This window comes from Synchiropus splendidus, chromosome 16 (genome assembly GCF_027744825.2).
Source record: "Synchiropus splendidus isolate RoL2022-P1 chromosome 16, RoL_Sspl_1.0, whole genome shotgun sequence".
Lineage (NCBI taxonomy): Eukaryota > Metazoa > Chordata > Actinopteri > Syngnathiformes > Callionymidae > Synchiropus > Synchiropus splendidus.
In genome coordinates, this window is record NC_071349.1 from 18,743,495 (window position 1) to 18,765,278 (window position 21,784).

The 21,784-nt window shown below is 44.5% G+C and overlaps 1 protein-coding gene across 1 annotated transcript; it reads left to right on the forward strand.

Annotated features, from left to right (window-relative positions):
- Positions 1-9,296: 9,296 nt before the first annotated feature.
- foxi2 (forkhead box I2) lies at positions 9,297-12,525 on the forward strand. The gene is made up of 2 exons (XM_053845265.1): positions 9,297-9,914; positions 10,541-12,525. The coding sequence occupies exons 1-2, from the start codon at positions 9,353-9,355 to the stop codon at positions 11,089-11,091; spliced, it is 1,113 nt and encodes a 370-aa protein (XP_053701240.1). The 5' UTR covers positions 9,297-9,352; the 3' UTR covers positions 11,092-12,525.
- Positions 12,526-21,784: the final 9,259 nt, after the last annotated feature.

Consider the following 21,784-nt stretch of genomic DNA (forward strand, 5'->3'; position numbering starts at 1 on the left):
CCTCATTTTCAGAGCCACTAGCTGCCATTCTCTGCTCTTAAACTTTGAATAACCATTTCACATGATTATTTTAGACATACAGCCCTTACATTTTGGTCTGTGCCTCACCACACGACCACACGACTGCCACATATGAACCAATATTTCAAGCAAAAATAGATAGTCCCAAGGTAACTTTATTGTCAAATAAGGGCACAAGTTATTAAACATATTTTAAATTATATTTTATTAAATGAAATATATTTTAGGAGGAGAAAGAAATGTGACTGGTTGAATGAGTTTCTATTTAGGCGCAGTTTCGGACCCTCATGCCGTCGAGTCGCGGTTCTTATTCCCGGCGCTGCAGTGACACCCAGGGATCAGTGGGACGCACAGTGAAGCAGCAGGTGGTTATACGAACTGAGAAAATAGAGAGGATTTCCGTCCTGGCTGCTCTCCACTTTGGAGGAGGAGAAGAAAGCCGAGCAGTGCTTCCAGGAGTTACAGTACATCTGTATCCAATAAGACAAGTTTAACTACATTTATCTGTCATCAATCAACTCACTGCTACCACACTTCCCAGAATCCCAGTGGCCTCATTGAAGACTTCCTGTTCCAAGCTCTCAATGAGGAACTGGGGAGGGATTTTTTTTTTCACTGGATTTCTGTTGTAATGTACTTCATTTGAGTTCATACATCAGTTTCTCCCTGTGAGATCAACTATCTATCGATCTATTGATCTATCTATCTATCTATCTATCTATCTATCTTTTCATCTCTCTCTCTATCTGTCCTTTCATCTCTCTCTCTATCTATTGATCTATCTATCCATCTATCTATCATCTATCTATCGATCTATCTATCTATCTGTCCTTTCATCTATCTATCTATCTATCTGTCCTTTGATCTATCTATCTATCTGTCTGTCCATCATCTATCTATCTATCATCTATCTATCTATCTATCTATCTATCTGTCCTTTCATCTCTCTATCTATCTATCTGTCTATCTATCTGTCCTTTCATCTCTCTCTCTATCTATCTGTCTATCTATCTGTCCTTTCATCTCTCTATCTATCTGTCCTTTCATCAGAATCAGAATCAGAATCAGAATCAGAATCAAATTTATTGCCATGGTCAGTGGGGAGCCCACTGACTAGGAAAGTGCCTTGGAATAAAGTGCAACAAAAAACAAATAAAATAAAATAAATAGAATAACATTACAACAAGGCTGTTCATGAATTTAACAATCTGACGGCCGAGGGAAAGAAGCTGTTCCTGTGACGGGAGGTTCTGGTCTGGATGGACCGTAGCCTCCTGCCAGAGGGAAGAGGAACAAACAGTCTATGTCCAGGGTGAGAAGGGTCGGCTCTGATCCGACCTGCACGTATCTGGGTCCTAGAGGCATACAGGTCCTGAAGAGGTGGCAGGCTGCAACCGATCACCTTCTCAGCAGAATGTACGATGCGCTGCAGTCTGCTCTTGTCCCTGGAGGTGGCACTGTTGTACCAGACGGTGATAGAGGAGGTGAGGATGGACTGGATGATGGCTGTGTAGAACTCCACCAGCAACTTCGTCGGCAGTCGTAGTTTTCGTAGCTGCCTCAGAAAGAACATTCTCTGCTGGGCCTTCCTGATGAGGGACCTGATGGTCGGCTCCCATTTGAGGTCCTCAGTGATGGTGGTTCCCAGGAAGCAGAAGGAGTCTCTCTCTATCTATTGATCTATCTATCATCTATCTATCATCTATCTATCTATCTATCTATCTATCTGTCCTTTCATCTCTCTATCTATTGATCTCTCTATCTATCTATCTGTCTGTCTATCATCTATCTATCATCTATCTATCTGTCTATCTATCACTCCTTTCATCTCTCTATCTATCTATCTATCTGTCTGTCTGTCTGTCCGTCTATCATCCAACTATCTATCTATCTATCTGTCTATCCATCTGTCCTTTCATCTCTCTCTCTCTCTCTATCTATTGATCGATCTATTTGTCATCTATCTGTCTGTCTGCCTGTCTGTCTATCATCTATCTATCTATCTATCTTTTTGAATAAACAGCCTATTTGGACGAAGGAAACGACAGAAAAAAGCGAATAAATCAATAATTGAATGGATAAACTCAGAGCCAGTTGTAGATCCAGGCATAAAAAGTGGAGGATTATTTTATGGCAGTGTAAAGGAAAGGCTGCTGGAAGGTGTGGCCATCTGGACCGGAGCGGCACAGAGCCCCACATTGTTCCAGAGGTCAGCGCCTGGAAGCCCCGTGAAATCGAGGGCTGGCCGTAATCGGCGAAAACTGGGATCCCTTCCAAATGTCTAAAAACCTCATCCTGTCTTTGGCTTGGACTGGGATTTATCACCTGGCATAATGAGGCTCAGATTCTCCTCCATGATAAGAGCCACGCTGTGACCAAGTAAGTCTATACTCATCCTACGCTGAGCCCTGGACAACGTGGCTCAGGCCGCCTGAGGCGGTTTGTTGGTGCCCGACTTGCTTAGAAAGTAAACACACTCATTAACATCGACGGTTTCATTCCGCGTCCCTCACCGAAAACCTCCGGCACACAAGCCAGCCAGAGCAACAGCAAGACAAACGCTTCCCCGAGCATGACTTTCCCCAAGTGCTGAATGCATTTAGCATGAAAGTCAGAGCTCCACTGCGAGTCTCTATAGTGAAAGGAGCGTCATGAATTACCAGGGGCAGCAGAAAGCGCCGGGCTGCGGGTGATAAAGGCGGCCTGACAGGCGGCCCTGGGAGCCCCGGCCAACTACCTTTGGTGACCGTGTCACCGCAGGATATATGGTTTCCCCTCTCCTGTCAGGGCTAAGTTCTCACGTTTAATTTCCCTCCGGCAGAAGGTCCCAGCCAGGACCCAGACTTCTTCATTTCACTTCATGACACTGAGCTTTGTATGTGCACCTGCTCCAGTGGAGGGCGGCAGATGCTCTTCCTGTTTGTCCAGGGGTTTCACAACAGCGGCTCTGCCACCGATGCAGCCAAAAGAGGTTACAAATTGGTCCGGCTAAAGTTTGTTTGGGAAGAAGATGTCTTGGAGGTGGGGGGCGTAAGAATGGCCCCCGCTGCTCTTCAGGTGGCGCCGCTACTCCTCCATCTGTCTTTGACAACAAACACTGGTTTTCCCTTCAAGGCCACCAAGATTAGAGTCATAACTTGGGTTGCCTCTGCCGCAGACACAAACCATTTTCCCCGAGTGCCACCGGCCTCGAAGAGAAGCGCAGATCGAAGTGTATTTGCAAGCAATATTTTGATCCCAATATAAAACGCCTGTACTCATCATGTGGGGGCGGAGCTGAGCTGGCAGAATTCAAAGAACCTTAAAGAAAAAGACGATGGCTTTGAAGAGCAGTGAACTTGCAAGGCAGTGCTTTTGCACTTGGATGGCACATCTGAGGCTTCAGGAGCTGCACTTCCTCTGACTCCACGGCTGCATCACTGTAAAGACAGCAGGAGCCAGTCCAAACACCCACAGCTGAGATGCAAGCCAGGATTCTCTGGATCTGCGCTGGCTTCCTCCAGGCAGATTCCATCTTCTTACATTGCTATGACATGTTTAATATGGGGTTCAACCTCTCTGTATATTCACTAGTAAAGATGAGGCTTCATGAAACAGCGTCTTTATTTTCAGAGTCCACTAGATGGCGCTCGCTGCTCCAACATTCAATGAATGAAACTTCAAGTCATTTTAAGCCAATAGCACCACCTGCAGAGCTCAGAAAATCAGGACAGTGTTTCATGAAGCCTCATCAGCCCATCACTAATATTCCCAGTCATTTTCGTGAAGACTGTTGGAGATGGTTGTGAAACATGCTCACTACAGTGTGACAGTGAGAGGTTTGCTATTGTTTTGGACAGACAGACAGACGGACAAGGTCAGGGGGAGGAGTCTCCAAGAGCTATGATGTTTGCTGATGATGCAGTGATCTGTAGAGGACGAAAGCAAAAGTGCACACAGGCCGTCTGGACACCTGAAGGAGGCGGACTGTATTTTTAACCCACTTTGTCTCAAAACCTTCCCCTTTGCTTCTTGGTTTCTTGGATTCTTGTTCCATTCCTCGCCACGAGTGGCCGCCCTTCTCCTCCCGCCAAGATCTTCCATGAGCATTGTTCAATTAATTCACTCTCAACACACAACTGGCTGCAGTATCATCTTATACTGGCTTCAACTATCAGGCGTTTGCACCCTCAGTTCAAAACATTCTCCACTCTATTCTGTCTGAAGTCGGATGGTGTTGATCGGGTACACACATATTGTCGCACCACTGTATGAGGGACTCAAAATGGAGAAGCAAAAGCGAGTGATGGAGAGGATGGTTGACCTCCTGCTTCTGTGGAGAATGGGACGGACAAGGTGTGATTTCATCCTGTGATCCAGTGTGCAGTGCTGGGGTGATGTACATTGAACCTGAATATCGCTGAATATCTGAGTGTATTTCTGGCCCTTAAAGTGTGCTTCCAACTCACACGGCTCAAGACTGCACGAGGAAAATCCCCTTCCCTCATTTCTTTTCAAACCCTCATCCTTAACGTCCGATTGTTTCACAACCGCCGAGGACAATGAAGGTATAAACTTCTGGGCCGAGCGCAGAAACAGGAGACGGGCGGTGAGAGAAACGGGCGAGAAAGATCAAGTGTGTCACGCGCGCCGCCTCCATCTAAACAGCCTCGGATGAGACGGGCTCTGAGGTAATGCCTGCAGTGGAGTCTCCCACTTTTCCACCGCATATTGAGAAATAACATCTCCAGTCTGCCACGCTCAATAGCAGCACTGTGCCTCTGCCTCCAGCCCGGGTCTGCGTGTGTGTGTGTGTGTGGGTGAAGCGGGGGGGGGGGGTAGTTCTTATCTGTCTTCTGTGCTCACACACGCATGTGTTTCTAAAAAGCATGTGGCACATGCAGGCAAATGTTGATTTCCTGAGGCTGCAGTGTAAATGACCAGGCTCCACACAGGTAGAGCCTTGGGGGCAAACACGCCCCAGAAATAGACAGAGGTTTGTGCAGTCTCTCAATGGCTGGGACTGTCTGGACGCAGCAATAGAGAGGTCTTTGCATGGAGCAGCATTTGGGCCAGACCCCCCCAGACCAGCAGGACGTAGGCATGACTCGTTCACCCGTTTATGAAGGCATGAGTGGAGGTCGGTGACTCGGACAGAAGGCTGAAGATAAACATCTGAGACTGTTATTGCATTTGTTTGAGAGTTGAGACGAAAAGTGTCCTGGTCTGTTTTGTAGGTGCTTTTGTTTTGTTGTTGTTGTTGTAGTACCTCCTCTTCGTTCATTCTGCATGAAAGGTGATGACACCCAGCTGGAACCGATCTCCTCATCACTGCACCTGTGAGCCTTCATAAGCTTCCTGGTTCCACTCTGGCGTCAGATGCCGGTAAAGTTGGCTTCTCTTGATCTGCTTATGTTCTCTGATGCTTTCTCTGATGTTTGTTACTATGAGTGTTTTTGAGCGTCCATGTGCTTTTTCTTCCCTAAGAGTCCAGTTTTTCCACTTTGAGTTGTGCCTCCCACATTATCCTGTTTGCTTTTGTTTATTTGTACCAGTGTTTTACTATTATTTCAAGTTTCTTTTCTCCTTTTGTCGTGTTGTTGCTGACTTCATTTAGAACTCTTTGAAGGTTTTTCTCCTGGGTTGTTTGGGTTTACTCCCCTGGTTTGGTGACACTCTTTGTTCCACCTTTTCAGCAGTCTCTGTTTTGCTTGCATTATTGTGAATACATATTTATAAATGTATTTCTCTTGTCCCAGACGCACTGTCTCCAGTCACTACAAGCATTTGGGTCCAGTACTTGTGACACAAAGTGCTGTTCCAATTCTTGGGGACATCAGTCAGTCACTGAAAACCAAGCGTTAAGTGTGAGAAATGGGATTTAATGCTACATTTGATTCAAATATTGATCTGCTTCTTACTTGGAGGTAGTGATGGGCATATGAGCCCACTAGAGGGCGTTCTTTGCCCTAAACTCTTCAGGTTTGAACATCCATCTCAGTGAAACATCACATTTTTTACCTGAGAGCGCCACCTACTGACCACCTGATAATCACTAGACTCACTCTCCTGAGGTTAAACGACTTGAGTATCAACATCTCTGCCTCGGGTGGGTCTGTGAGAATGAACAATCCTCTTCCTGATGCTCAGTTGGCGTTTTAAGCTTTGAGTAGCTTATGTTCAAGTGTCGACCGGAGGAGAGATCCGGGACCAGTTGACCCTCATTCGACCTTGTTGGGGGTCAACAGTGGCTGGTCTGCCTCCACCATACTCACAGACTGATGTGCAGAATTGTACAACTGAGAAATGCCCTCAATGTATCTTTGAAATTCAGAGTGTTTGTGCAGCTTTGCCTTGAAATGCACATGGATGGCAACAAGTTTGGAGTGACTCTTTTCCAGCAGAATTTGACTGAGTTTGACTCACTTTACACCCCGATCCAACTGGGCAACGTGACGCCTGAAAAGCAGTGGACAATGCTTCTTTTTATTGAGAGAAAATCCGACTAGAAACCACCTTCTGAATGAGTTAATTTGCACGGATCACCATTAAACTTCTGAGAGACTTCATTCATGACGTCCGTTTCAAAGCCAACAGAGCTCAACAATGAGTCTGTTCCATTCTTCTGAAGGCGTTCCTTTAAAGATTCAGCGATGGGATCCTTTGAACTCTTCCCACGGTGAGTCTATAATCTGAAGATGGAGCGAGGACGAGCTTCGCACCCGCCCCCCTGCGGTGCTCCCTCATGAAGCATTGATGACCCATGAAAATATTTTGTTGGGTCCTAAACGCACGACAGGCTTAAAATTAAGCGAACATTGAGGCATCAGTTCAAAACTGAGGGAAGCACAAATGCATATACAAGAGCCTATCGTTCCATCGAGTCCATCAGCTGCCAACCTTTTAGGAAGCTCCTCTTCAGAGCCAAGGTCCATCCACAATCTAAGGTCTTCATCCCTAAATTTGGTGAAATATTTTTGGCGTGGAACGGCGGGGCCAGGGATCATTGCCAGAGCCAACCCCAATATTATAGAATTACAGTCAGACAGAGCGACTCCTGGTGCTGTGTGGTCAATTACTCTGTGGCCTGGACCACGGTGGAGAGGCTGCATTAGAGGAGCAGAAGAAACCCTCTGGAAAACAGCAGAGTGTTGGCAGATCACATGTCAATAGCCAGTGAAGACATCAGATTCCAGAAGGTCCCCTCCGAGAGGGGAAACTGCACCCCGGTGGGTTCTGTCAAACCCAAACACAATGCGGTGGAACATCTCAAAAGAAAGAGCTTTGTTCTGACCTCGCCGCTCTGCACTGTGTGTCACTCACCAGTTCCTCAAGTGGAAACCGCATTTTCCTATTTGATCTCAGACACCAAATGGCTCAGATCTGTGCTCGCTCGTTGGCGCCTCTGTCTCAAAACATTCGCACTGGTGTTGAGTTTCCTCCTGTTGGTGGTTCAAGTGCGTTACTGAGCAAGTAACTGGCTCCATCTGGCGGTGACCGCGGGAATTACAGCCACCGAAATATCGATGGACTCAAGGTGGCAGTGTGGATCCACAAATCATCTGACGGAATATTTGGTGGGAAAAAAATCGATCATGAGTTTCAGTTCATTTCATATATATATATATATATATATATATATATATAGGACGACTTTTCATACAGCTTGATATATAAACAGTATGCACATAAACACGGAGATTCATGAGTCCAATGACCTTGAGCATGAAAGTGTCTGACCTTGGGCTTGGGTCAGTGATGCCAGTTGGATGAAGGAGGCCGCGACCTTCCCAACATGAAGTAGTTGGTGAGACGCAACGGCTCATTTGAAGAGATTTAAGAGTGAACCAAGAAGAACTCTGAGGCCTTTTTCCATTTTCCGCCTTACTCAAACAAAACAAACCCCAAATATTAAGAGTCATTTTTCAATAAATCACACCATGTTGGATGCATTTTCTAAAACAAATTCACATTATATAAAATGGAAATCAAACCTCATATTTTATTTATTACACTTTAACAGTACTTTAACAAAAAGTAAATAAATAGTTAATAAAGAAGTTATTTGTTACATGAAACATAAAGAAAAAACAATATTCAAGATAATACGTTGATTAATCACTACATTTAGAATTTGGGGAAATGGTAAACAAAATGAATTAGATCTGAACTAAGAGGCGAAATCACAGTTTAGACAGCGGCATAGCACTCAGGAAACAGCTTGACACTTTCTCCAAAAAAAAAAAGTGTACAAAAGTACATGTTTATGTTACCGCTTGTCTGGTGTGGATGTACAGGTGACATTTAGCAAAACAAACTCGCACGATACTGGTGGAAAGTTGTGTGTGTGTATGTATATATATATATATATATATGTATATATTGTATTATTATTTATTTATTTATTTTCTCCCAAAATAAATGACAGCAGGGGCACTTGACGTTTTGAAATCTTGTGAGGTTACCATGAAAAGGATGTTCAAATCCAGAGGCTTGAGAGCAGAGAGCGCCACCTAGTGGGCTCTGAAGATGAGGACACTGTTTCATGAAGCCTCGGCTGCTGCTTTAACACCTACGGTGATAGTTATAATATTGAGGAGAAGATTCAAGCCATTTGGACCGGTGCCAGTGAGGGTTAGGGGCCAGTCCTCTGGTCACAGGGGTCTTCAAACCGGTCCTCACAGGTGGCGCAGGTTTGTGATCCAACCAATCCCCTGAAACAAGCAGCATCGGACAGATGACCGACTGATCTCAGGGGGTCTGGGTGATGACATCACCATCAGAGTCACTGCTGCTGACGCACATCATCTTGATTCAGCACCTGGACAGCTACAAAATAACAACAAACCTGCGCCTTAAAAAAAGCGCTGAGAAAGTTTGGAACCTCCTGAACCCTTACGTCCTGAATTTTGAGGGACCATTTTTTTTGGCATTATGGTGTATATATTTAAAGCGTTTTGTTTTGATGTAGATACATTAATTACACGACAATTGTTTTTTGTTTTTATGAATGTATACGACTAGTGAATAAACCCAATGAATCGAACGCTGAGAAAAGAACTTGTCATGACGTCTGGAGTGAAGGCAGACTGGAGCTGGCGCAGCCTCATCTCTGGCACCGGAGCCGCGGCACTTGCGGGGGCCCTCCCAGCAGCAGCCTTCGGGAGCGGGCCCCTGCAGGACGAGGTGGGACGTGACCACACCTCCCGCTCCTCAGGGTTCGTCTATTGGCTGCGGGCTGCCGGGATGCTGCAGTCAGGAGCTTTATTCTGTTAAAACTCCCCAAACCTCCTCCATCCTCTCTGACACTTGTTGCGTCCGCCCGGAGACGCATCGTCAGACGCGGGGAGTGATGAACGCCATCGATCCCGAGTCCCATCACCAGCACCACACCTCACCCACCGTCGGCTCCCTCCCACCGAAGGAGGCCCCGGACATGGCGGCCGTCTACTGCGACAGCTTCAGCAGCATGTACCACCAGCAGACGCCGCAGAGAGCCGCCGGCTACGGCCTGCCAGACTACGCCGCCTCCTCGAACCCCTACCTGTGGCTGAACGGAGCCGGGGTCAACTCGTCCGCCTCCTACCCGCCGCCCTTCGTCCCGCCCTCCTACGGCGCGCAGCGGCAGTTCAACTCCCCGGGCTTCGGCGGCCCGGACCTCGGCTGGCTCTCCATCGCCAGCCAGGAGGAGCTGCTGAAGCTGGTGCGTCCGCCCTACTCCTACTCGGCGCTCATCGCCATGGCCATCCAGAACGCGCACGACAAGAAGCTGACCCTCAGTCAGATCTACCAGTACGTGGCCGACAACTTCCCCTTCTACAAGAAGAGCAAGGCGGGGTGGCAGAACTCGATCCGACACAACCTGTCCCTCAACGACTGCTTCAAGAAAGTCCCGAGGGACGAGGACGACCCGGGTACGTGAACGCACCACGCTCCAAAACAACCGAAATCACAGTGAAATAAAGTCCGGTTAAATACGTTTAGCATTGGAAAGTAACACCTCTCGGTTATTTATTCTATCCAATTTATAATTTATCCTCAATAAATCACACTTTTCGACCAATTTAACCCCGATAAATTGTAGTTACTGACCAGCTTTTTCACTCATAACCATAATAACAAATATCTTTAATCAAAGAGCGTTGCCTCGACACTTGAAACGAAAATTTAACACACAAATGAAATAGCAATTGATCTAATTTAGAATTATTAGTTTAAAAAATAGCCATTGTGAAGTAAAGCGAAAGTTAAATTGATGCCAAACACTAAATTAAATTTCAGGTGAAAAGCTGAAAATAATGAATTTCCTTTTTCACTTTTTCATGAAATGTTTATGGAAGAAAATAAGCCACAATCTTTTAAGCCTCAACTCCTAAATGCTGGATTATACTATCAGATTCTATTCATTGTTTTGTAATCTTGTGAATTCTATCGTGGCCTTGGAGTGTTTGTCTCTGATCTCAGCATATTGTTTAAATGAGCGTTTGGTCACATTTGAGTGCAGATGAATTCATGATACTGTTCGCTGCTTTGATTTCAGGGAAAGGCAACTACTGGACGTTGGACCCAAACTGCGAGAAGATGTTTGACAATGGAAATTTCCGTCGGAAAAGGAAGAGGCGATCGGACACGAGCAGCTCGGCGGGAGCGGCCACGACGAAGGTGGAGGACAGCAGGCAGGTCATGTCCGCCTCGGTGAAGCCCACAGACCTCAGTCCTCAGCTGCTGGGCCCGGCGTCCCCCGACATGGAGGCCCTCACTGAGAAGAGCAGCTCCCCGCCCAGCGCTCCCTGCTTCAATAACTTTTACAGCAGCATGTCGACGCTGGGGCCGGGGGCCTCCGGCAGGCAGGGCTCCCTGGGGCTGCTCAACGAGCTGTCCAGCAGGAACATTACGGCCCTGGGGCCGTACCACTCCGGCCACGGCGGCCAGGAGGCTGGGGCCCCCGAGCACGGCGAGGGCCTGCATTTCAACCGTGGAGTCTACTACAACACGTTTGGCGGCGGACAGAGCGGACAGTTCAACGGCCACTTCTACAACAGCTTCAGCGTGAACAGTTTGATTTATCCCCGAGAAGGATCCGAGCTATAGGAACAGACTTTTTTTTTAATCCTTTTTATTTTTTAAAGTGCATTTAGTTTTGCCAAGCACTCAACTTCAGCGTTAAAAAAAGCACTTACTTTCTTCTATATCTGCTCTGTTACTTTGCTTTTGAGGGTTTTCAGCAGTAGTCTATCACTGTATATTCTCATTTTTTACATTGTAAAATATTGACAAAATATTTTTTTTTGTTTTTTTCTTTCACCAATTTGGCAAGACAGACCAGCCAAATGCCTCCAGCCTGCCAAAGTTGCCTTTTCGGTGCCACTCTTACCTCACAAGACGCTCCACACATGATCAATTTCAACATCCAAATGCAGTAAATTGAAATCAAAGCAGGACCATCCTCCCTCCACTCCGCCTGAAACTGCAGCACTAATGTAAATAAAGTGGACTTTTCTAGTGTATTTTTGTAAATTATGAAAGATAGTTTGTTACTATTTATGCTATTTATATGTGTAACTCTTTCTACCTTTGTCTAGTTTGCTGTCAAACACAAGACAAGTGTCCCCAGATTTCATACACTTATTCATAAAGTTATATATATATATATCTCAGGATTCAGCGTGACAATCGTTGAAAGGATTTTGTATTTTCTTTAAATTACCTTCACACAGTTGCTGTACACACAACTGTGGTTATTAATAAATACCTTGTGATCATGGTTCCCTTGTCATTTATCATTAGTCAGCTGCCAAGGAAACAGTCACACTTTTCCCCTGTGAAATTTTCTCCATTCTTACCAACAATATATATTTTTTTTTTTGGGTGAAAATAAAGGATTTTACCTCAAATAATTTGGGCGGTAATGCCGCCTGACAAATAAAGGTGTGTTTCGAGGATGGTTTAACCTTCACCTCTGAGATTAAATGTGACAATTCTAGTTGAAAAACTGAGCAGAAGGTTCGAGTGACAGCCTGAACTTGAAGCACATTTTTCTAGCCGCATGCAGAAATGTCATTTCTCAGCTGGAAAACCTCTCACTCTCCCGTCCTCCAGAGCCACAGGCAGAGATTAGCTGATCCTGCCGAGGCGACGCGAAGAAGAGAAAGTTCACGGTTGGCACGGAGCCGAGTGTTTGACAGACGTCTTAATACAGATTCAGTGAAACAAAAGAGCTTTTGTCCTCCGTCTTTCACGCCGATCCTCTTGTAACAATTAAGACTTCTGTGCGAGGAGGTGAGTATATCCCTCCTCGACCTGAAACGCTTAAGGAACTCTTTTGTCATCACGCCGCCGCCTTGTTTGCCCCACTTGTGAGGAGGCCATCTTGTTTTTGTTCCCTCTAAAAACAATGAGCGTGTCCCCCTGCAAACATCAGCCACCCGGGAGCAAGATTACACACATTATTGTAACCATTTCAGTTCTGTTTATCCACCGTGGAGAGTGTCTAGCGCTTGTGTTTTTGTATAACTGCCTTCATATACCTATTCATTCTTGTGTTTTGGGGGAGTTTGGGGGCCTTCATGTGTTTGTGAAGAAATAAAACATGTTTATGATCCAGTCATATTGAAATTAAGTGACTAAATGATACGTTCATTTATACCCAAATTCAATAAATAGTCTAGCAATAAAAATATACGCCTAAAATACAGATAAATAATTAGGATAAAAATAAATAAATAAATGTAAGTTTATTGGCAGTAAGGTATTGAATGTAAATCATTTTGAAAACATTCTTCTATTGTTTAGCAGGAGTTGCTGCAGGTTCCCATCCTGCATAACCACAGCCGTCCAAATAAGAAAGAGCTACAATGGCTGTGTTTGTTTTAAATGTTAATTTTGAATTTTATAATTAATACAAATGAAAATTAAAAAAACGAAATGAATAAATGAACACTGTACGCCATATTATCAACGTTGCCATTTCAAATGGTTTTAATTCAATTATTTTGTTTATTTTATGTTTTTCTGAGTTGTTTTGTATCAGTAACAAGGAACAATATTCATTCAATTAATTACCACAAGATTCATCTCAAGATTAGTGATTTATTATTATGTAATTTGCAAAAACACTGTACATTAATGTATATTTATATTAAATATTACTCATATAATATTGCTATTCCTTTATTTTATATTAGTTTTGTAATTTGATATAGTCCAATAAAAAATACTTGAATATTTTGGGATTTTTTTCTTCTTGGTGCCACAAAACCCCTTTCAATGAAGTTTTATTCTGTTTGACCAAAAACCTTCACGTCAAATCACCCCAAATATCATTTTCTTATTGATGGTCATCTTATTTCAAGCCTCGTGTGGTCCATGTTTATTTATCCATACTCTGATAGATGAATTAATTGCTCTGAAATGAGCTCTCGCTGCAGCTTGCGGGTAGAAAAACCACGTGCTCGGATCATTTTTTTGTTTATTTTGCCACTTAACCGACAGAAAAGGCTTTTCTTGTCTGTTTAATGGCCAATCGGGTGACGCTCCACTGACGTCACTTCTATGCATTCTGCGGGCATTTCTCCGTCCTGGCAGAGGGCAGCGGTGCCGCCCGCTGAATGAGGACCCCTGTTGCCGAGTGTAAACGTCTCAATTAGCGTGGATGCAGGGAGCCAACCTTGGTTTTGTTCCTGGAACATGGGCCGCCCTCCTCTCATTTGGCAGCCATATGCTTCTATCGTCTGACACTTGAAAAGCACCATTGTTGATCCGGGCTGGGAAGCAGGTTGAACGTGGACCGTGGCCCGCTATTTTGAGGGGTGACTGTGTAGGTCCGTGTCCTAAAAGGACCCCACGGGACCCTCGACCCGGTCCGTCCCTCTGTTCGTGGCCGGGGCCGAGGTGACACCTCGCTAATGAGAAACATCTTAGGGCGAAGCCGTGAACAGCGACGGCCCTCTTGTGCTGCCTTTTCTTCAGAGAGGAGAAGGGAACAGCCATGTGAGGACAAACCGGACGTGCCTCATATCCACTAAGGTCTCTGACGTCACCACCAACCCAAGCAGCTGGTGCCACTTGGATAGAAGATATGGCCATGGAAGACACAGTTGGTTCGAGGAGGGAGGTGTAAAGTGGCAGTCGATCTAGTCCACACCGAACGCTCCATCAGTCATTCACTATCTGCAGTGTCTAAAAATACAGAAACAAGAAAACAAAAATGCAAAAACGGCTTCAGATCCGAGGCAGATCTGTCCTTGTTTCCGCCCCTGGTGCAGGTCACATGACTCTGGTTTGGCAAGGAAGGTATGGTTAAGACCTGAGACTCACAGCGACATCACTGTCGCGTTGGGTTTTTAGTTTGGTTTTATTTTGTCATGGCTTCCTGTGTTTCCTCCTCCTCTGTCTCACACCTCAACACACACCTGGAACCAATGAGCAATCACACTGACTCCACATGGATAAAGCCGCTCCAGTTCTAGTGCTGTGTGCTCAACGCTGTCGCTCCTCTGCTGTTACTGTTGCGATCTGTAGTCCGGTTTCTTTGTCCCTGAGCTTTTGATCAGCTAGTTCCTGTTCCACTTTGTACGGTTCCATTTACTCATGAACATCACAGCTCCCGCTCCGACAGTTTTTCATCTTGTTTTGATAGTCTGTATTTCATTCCTCTGTCCTGGAGCGGCCATCTTTGTTCATGGCTGTGCTTTTCCAGTCAGTGTCTCGCGTCCTGCCACTGAAAAATCACTCTTTTTAATAAGGTTATGCGCCTTTTTAGTTCATCTATCCCTGAATCCTAAAGCTAAAGCTATCACTTAGAGCTACATATTTACCGTAACCGAACCATTGAGCGCACCCATTGAATTTAAGGAGGAAAATAGACTTTGTTCGCACGTAAGCCGCGGTTGCAGAGGTGCTGCCTGCACCGTAGAAAGGTCAGCGATATTAGCGGACTTTAATTTAAATAAAACGGCTGAGATGAGGTTCAGGTTTGGTCAGGTTTTGGTGGCATGAAGCTTCTTCTTCTGTAAAAAAAAATCCATATAATATCAGTAGAGATAGGTGATGATGCCTCGCGAGACAAAATTATTTATTGCAACCAATTTTATAGTTTTGAATTGATCAAAATGTATACAATAAAAATATGACCTTGAACGAAAATCGCTCAGATTGTCGTGAGTAGCATGAACGTCCTGTGGTTCTCACAGCAGAAATGCATAGCGCTCATGAAAGACACACGTGTTCTCAACACAAGGGCAACACGCCATGACACCCGCCATGTAGCGCATGGGTTCAGCTCTTTAAATGCACCAACAAGTAAAGCACGAGGGGGCTCCTTTAAACCTTCAGCTAGCAAACAGCCACCTCGCCGTTTGTCATGGAAAAATAGCCGTGACCTTCCGTTGGGTTTGATGTGATGCGATTTGATTATGGTCCAAACAACTTGCTGCTGGCGTCGACCCTCTAACTCAGTCAGGACCTGCCCTCACTCACGAGAAAAATAGGCCTTTAAACATTAAAAAACTCACGGTCAGATCTCACATACTGCAGCGGCTCGAAGGATAAAGGGATGCTAGTAAAAGTTGTTTTATCTGCTCGCGGTTGTTGCCTGTCGTGACATGAAAAGACATGTATTTTCTTCATTTGCCCGGGCTTCTCTATCGTGTCAGGCTGACTTTAAACAACAGTGATGCTGTTAAAGGACACGTATGTTCAGGGAATGTGGTCTGACTCTGAATAAAGCCAGGAGACGTGGACAGGCAAGTGCTGAAGAAAACATCTTGATGTCTGGGAATGAGGCTGGGAGGGGGGTGGGGGGGCAGGTTGGTTAGCTTGGGGGGGGTCTCCAGTATGATTTGATCCTGGAAGGCTCAATTAAGTGGTTCGTTTACCCCTCGTGTGGAGCTGGTGAATTGGAGCCAGGTCAGCTCCGGGTTAAGGTGTTATTCATTATTTTTCCGCCTGTCGGATCCCATGAGAGGCCGATGGAGACGGTGGCTGCTCGGCGGCCGAGGAGCAAAGGCCCCGCCGGTGGGGTACGTCAAGCACACTCAAAGCTTCTCCCCTTGCCATGGGGATTATGGTCAACAAAGCATGTCCCACACCTGCACCGGCCTGGACAATGGAAACTCTGCGGCCCAATGGAGACGCCGGGAGAGACCCGTTATTAGAGGCCCCCACCAATGAAATGGATTACATTAACCCCTTCTGTTGTTCTTCCTGTTGCAGCTTAAACTGACACAATCCATATCCAACTCATCAAACCCCGGACTCATTTAGACCACAGATATTCACGTGATCGCCTTGCTAAATGAGGGAAGGGAGGAAAAGACTTGCTGAATGTTTTTATCAATACGTCATTTTTAATACGGTTGTATTGTATTTTATCAGAATCAGAATCAGCTTTATTGCCACAGTCAGTGAGGATCTCACCAACTAGGAAAGTGCTTTGGTATAACATGCAAACATGAACAAAAAATAATAAATAATAAATAAATAAATAAATAAAATAAAATAAAGCCGTATTTTTATAAACACACGCACACATCTATATATATATATATATATATATATATATATATATATATATATATATGTATAAAAGACTGACTATTTTTAAGCTAAAATTATTTGGTAAAAATACAATTCTATCATAAGTAATCCGAGGCAGTAAACAAGCCAGCTAAATATGTGTTGCCCAAACTGAAGTGTGACCTGAGCTGATGTTGAATTGATCCATCCGGAAGTTCTGTCCACTGTGTACCTGCTTCACTTCATGTACTACTGAAAATGGATGTATATATATATATATTTCTTTGATATCAGTCCATTTTCAGTGAAGCAGGTACACAGTGGACAGAACTTCCGTATGGATCAACTGAACTTTTCGGTTACACTTCAGCATGGGCAACACATATTTAGCTGGCTTGTTTATTGACAGCTGTCACTTATTATTGAATTTTTTAACACAATAGTTTTTGCTTAAAATATAGTCAGGCTTACCAAGATGATAATAAGCACTGCATAATGATGAATAACTTGTTAATATGCTGCTAATACACATCTTAAAATGGAGCGTGTACATGGTGATATTTGTTTCTTAATCTGAAACGGACCCAATTTTTCTTTTCTATTCATATTTATTAATAAGGAGACATATAGACTGAATTATTGACTGAACAAAATGAGTGAAAACGACGTATATTTCCATTTGTATTCTCTATTTTCGCGTTCTGCGTCGACCACCTGAATTCGACTGGTCGGCAGTGAACCCTGATCTGAGGTCCTGTCGTCTTTATTTGTGCCAAGAACTGCCATAATGAATACATTATTCAGACGCTAATGAAAGGCAGGAAGAGGAAAAGTGGCCTTCAGTCTAATGGTGAAGCAGCAGGAGCCTGTCCTTCGCTGATGCAAGATCCAGTTATTAATCCTCCGTGTTCTTGGTGTCCAATTTCTCCGACGGTATCAACAAGTAAACAGTGGTGTTTAGCGAAAACGTGGCGGTGCTTCAGCCGCTTGAGAGTGTTTGGCTTGTGTTTCCCATGTGTTTTGGAACAACATAGCAGGAGCATACTCAAATATTTTTGATGCAGGAGGGTGTCAGTCCCCAGGGAACCCATCATGGGTGAATTGGACCGAAGCTCGGAGGAATGCATGCAAGCTGCACTCCTCCTCACCCCCTCCCACACACACCCTCGCTTGGTTTCTACTTTAATTGGTCCTGTTCTCCTGGCGTCCTTCCAGATCACACTGTCACTTTACACGGCGTAATAAGCTATTAGCCCCAGCCAGACCAGGCACCGCCACCACCCCACGCTAATCGACATGGACATGGTCATTGTGCGGGACTGGGACTCGGGACAGTATAGTTTGGCTATTGTTATTGCATGGATCTCCTGGAGCCCTGGACGCCCACGCCCTGGCTCGCTGGAGGAGGGGGGGGGTAAACACCGAGGGAGATCAAGGCGCGGGGGACTCCCTCGTGCCGGCCCCTCGGAAACAACTAAACAAACTGTAACACCTTTAGTTTAAACAAATTGCTTTGGTGAAAATATGACTTCCCGCCTCAACCCAAAACAACAAGCATCTCTTTGGAAACCGACACCGATTGGACGTTCGCCTTGACGACACTCTCCCGCCTCAAACGCTCCAAACATGCTGTGTGTTTGGGTTCAACCTCTGCTTCCAAAGTTCGGGCACCTTTCTCAGTTACCGTAAATCCCGGACTATAGAGTGCACAGGAGTATTAGCCCCACCCACAAAATTTAAGAAGGAAAACAGATCTTGTTCACCTGTAAGCCGCAGCAGTCAATAAGCCGTGGGTGCAGTGGTGCCGTCTGCACCGTAGAAAGGTATAAAAATGTATGGGGATCACTTCTATACTAGTGTGGAAACTGGGCTCCAGCATGGAGACTGACTCATGAAACAAACTGGGCAATGTTCTGAACTGGAATGGTCAACTCCACATATCTTGTATTGGCATTAAAGCGCTCGCAATATAATGTTTTCACCTGCATGTCCCAAGTTCTGACACCACAGCCGGTCTCAGCTGCTGCTTCACCTCTCCAGTCTGCGGGCAAAAACAGCACATTTGGACACCTGGTTTAATGTGACAAGGCTCAATATTCTGGCTGCAGGACGCTCTTTAGCCCGAAAAAACCCATCTAACCACGTTGTGTGTAGGAGCCGCAGGGTTCAGACTGCGAGAAATACAGTAGCAGCTCATAGTCTGGAAATTACGGTACAATACTTGTACACCAGAAACAGAACAAAAACCTAAATCAGCCTGAAAAAGCAGTAATGTCCATTGTTAAATCGAGCTCCTGTTTTCTTTGAAAATGCAATGTTTACTTCCATGAAATATATTTTGGGTTGTTATTTCAACACTGGCTATTTGGAAAGAGATTTTTTGACCGTTAGGTTTTAAAGAGAATTTAAAGGATCGAAGAAGTGACAAAAATGTCAAGCAAGATTTTGATTTCAACTGTGGTGGGAGTGTTTTATATCAACCAGCTCATGTTGCTACGCGACTTCTGTTTCACACACATGTAAATTAGAATTAATGGATTCAGCTTTGACTCGATATAGGAGCGAATTCATTTTGTTTTGTTCTTTTGTTCGCAGGGAACATTCTTCAGCGATGTCATAACAAAAAACATTGATGATAAAGGAGACTAAAGGGTGTTGTGTGATGGACGAAAAATGTAAGTTTAAAAATCATTTAAGTTCTGATGTGTAAATTGGATCGTTTGGTGCCAAAAATTATAATTCGATTAATCTCGATTCATTGATCATAACACTTTTTAAAATGAAATTCCGCCTCTAGAATGGGATATTTCATGAATATATTTATTTATTTATATGCCTTTTTTCTCTTTATACACGACACAACCAAATAATTAGCTCATTGTAAAGAAAGTTTTTTGCGGATCCTTTAATCTTTAATGATAAATAAATGATCAAATATGAAATACACAATCACAGTGTTTGGGTCCTTCAGCAGCAGTTTGAGTGGAGAAGGTGATGTGAAATACCACAAGAAACCTCAGTAAAGACACATGAACACGTTCTTATTTCGCGCGGCTGGTGGTTAAATGGACCCTAAAACAGCGTCATAAATGAGCGTGTGGCTTGGTTCAAAGATGTTCCGCGGTGTTTTTCCCTCCTGTAGATCTTCATGGAAATGAATGGTGGGGGAGATTTGCGCTGCGTGTTGGGACGCAGGAGGAAACCTCCTCCTTTACCAAATTACATCTTCTAAACAAGTCCTGACACCTCCTGGCAGAAACTCAAGGGGTTAGAGGAGCCCTGGCACCCGGGCCTGTCTGAGCCAGGTGTAAGACCTGCTCACAATCCTGGCTGGGACCTTGACAGGGACATATTTTATATCTGGGATTTTCTGCCCAATTATTAGAGAATGCTAAAGAATTTGCACCTCCGAGTCAAAAGCTGTGTGAAACTGAGTCAGCCGACAATGTATTTTTCCTCTTTACAACCCATTTGAATGGGTTTTGTTAACAGTGGAAAGTGTTATACCAGACCACCAGTAGGCAGCTTTGAGTAACAGCCCCAAAACTTTTTTTTTTTGCACTTAAATAAATCTTTGGAGGAAATATGAAACATGGATTCCAACACTGACTGAAGGCTGTGTGCCATAGAAACATCTGACATGGTGACATCTGGGTTATAAACTGGGAGCCACAGTAGGAACCAACTGGCCCGTGTAAAAGAGCAGATCTGACAAAACAAAACAAAGAACGAAGATGAGGTGTTCCTCAGCCAGAGCGGAGATGAAAGTGCCTGTTCACTGCTTTACGCACATCCCCTTTCCATGTTTCATCAAATTCATTGCATCTGTTTGGATTTTTGGAAGATTCATTTTCTCAGTCATCCAGAAATCTGGGCCATGATATGAGCTTCTTCGTATCAAGGTAACTATTGATAGATTCGTGATAAAGTCCCATAGAACCAATGATAATGAATACAGTTTTAGATCCTGTTTTTCTTTGTGAAACAAATATTTGCTGACACAATTGCAATGCGGGACTATCAGTACTGATACAGCAGCAGTGGACCTCAAAGTTAGTTAAACTTCAATGTTAGCCTTAAACGTAAATTGTTATAGCGCCACACCATGGCAGCTGCAGTGGGCTGCTGTTACTAAGACAAGAAAGACGTTGATCTTTAATCCATAGAAACGGAATGGATGAAAACAAATGAAAATGATGGACATGGAAGCATCAGGCAAAAGAAGGAGGGAGTGAGAGCAATTGAGGTTTAAGGATGTGAGGAAAGAGGATAGATGTGAGTGGAAAGGATGCACCAGATGAGCGAAGGCGGAGGAAACTGACGTGGAGATGCGGGAAGATGAAGAAGAAGCAAATAGTATGTTGATGTGTAAAGGGAAGGCCGCTCACAATACAAGGAGCAGCAAAACAGACACAGATTATTTTGAAGCTAACAATAAAAACAGGATTCTCCCCAGGATTTTTCCCAGCATCGGGGGTGTTCTCAGATCAGGGGTTGGGGGCAGCGATGCGTCGGATTTTGACGAAGGAGAACACATAACCATAGTGTGTTGCACATCCTTAAGGTACTGCTTTAAAAGGGTGAGAGAACACTGACATCAGACTCATATTTCACTACATTTTGATAAGAAAAGACATAAAAGCTGAGGTCAGAAGCCCAGCGTAGGGCGCCCTGTGCTGCTAAAGCGCTGGGGAGAACCATGAATAATAATAATTTGAGGCACATATGATGTGTTTAGTGTGACATCAAGAGTTTCTTGTAAATGATGACAAAGGTCCTGGTGGTCTCTGTTATAAGAGTGACGTTGCCTTCTGCTAGAATCAAATACAGATTCCACAAGCAGCAATAACTAAAGGTTAACACCCGCCATGTTGAAATGACAGTGTGGATGTGCCTCTGGACTGCGCCTCCCAGCCGCCGCTAGTCACCTGCCCTCCCAAAAACTGAGCAGAGTGGCGTGTTTAAATCTAACCTGTTTCCAGAGCGGCCAGTCCAACTTTTGAGAATGATTTGTTTTTATTATTGTTGTATTATTGTCGCATATTTTGACCCGAAAGGCGTCCCATATTTGTTGACTCCTCATTAAGTGGTTTGCTAAACACTGGTCGAAGTTGTGTTAAATTTAGACTTGTCTAAGTAGTAAATGAGTATTAGAGGGTTTTAAGGCACATTATCAGTTTATCACATTATCTGGCTATCTATCTGTCTGGCAACATCACCCCTCTAATCCCACCCCCTCTGAGTTCAGTGTCCTGGGGAAGGTTCATCC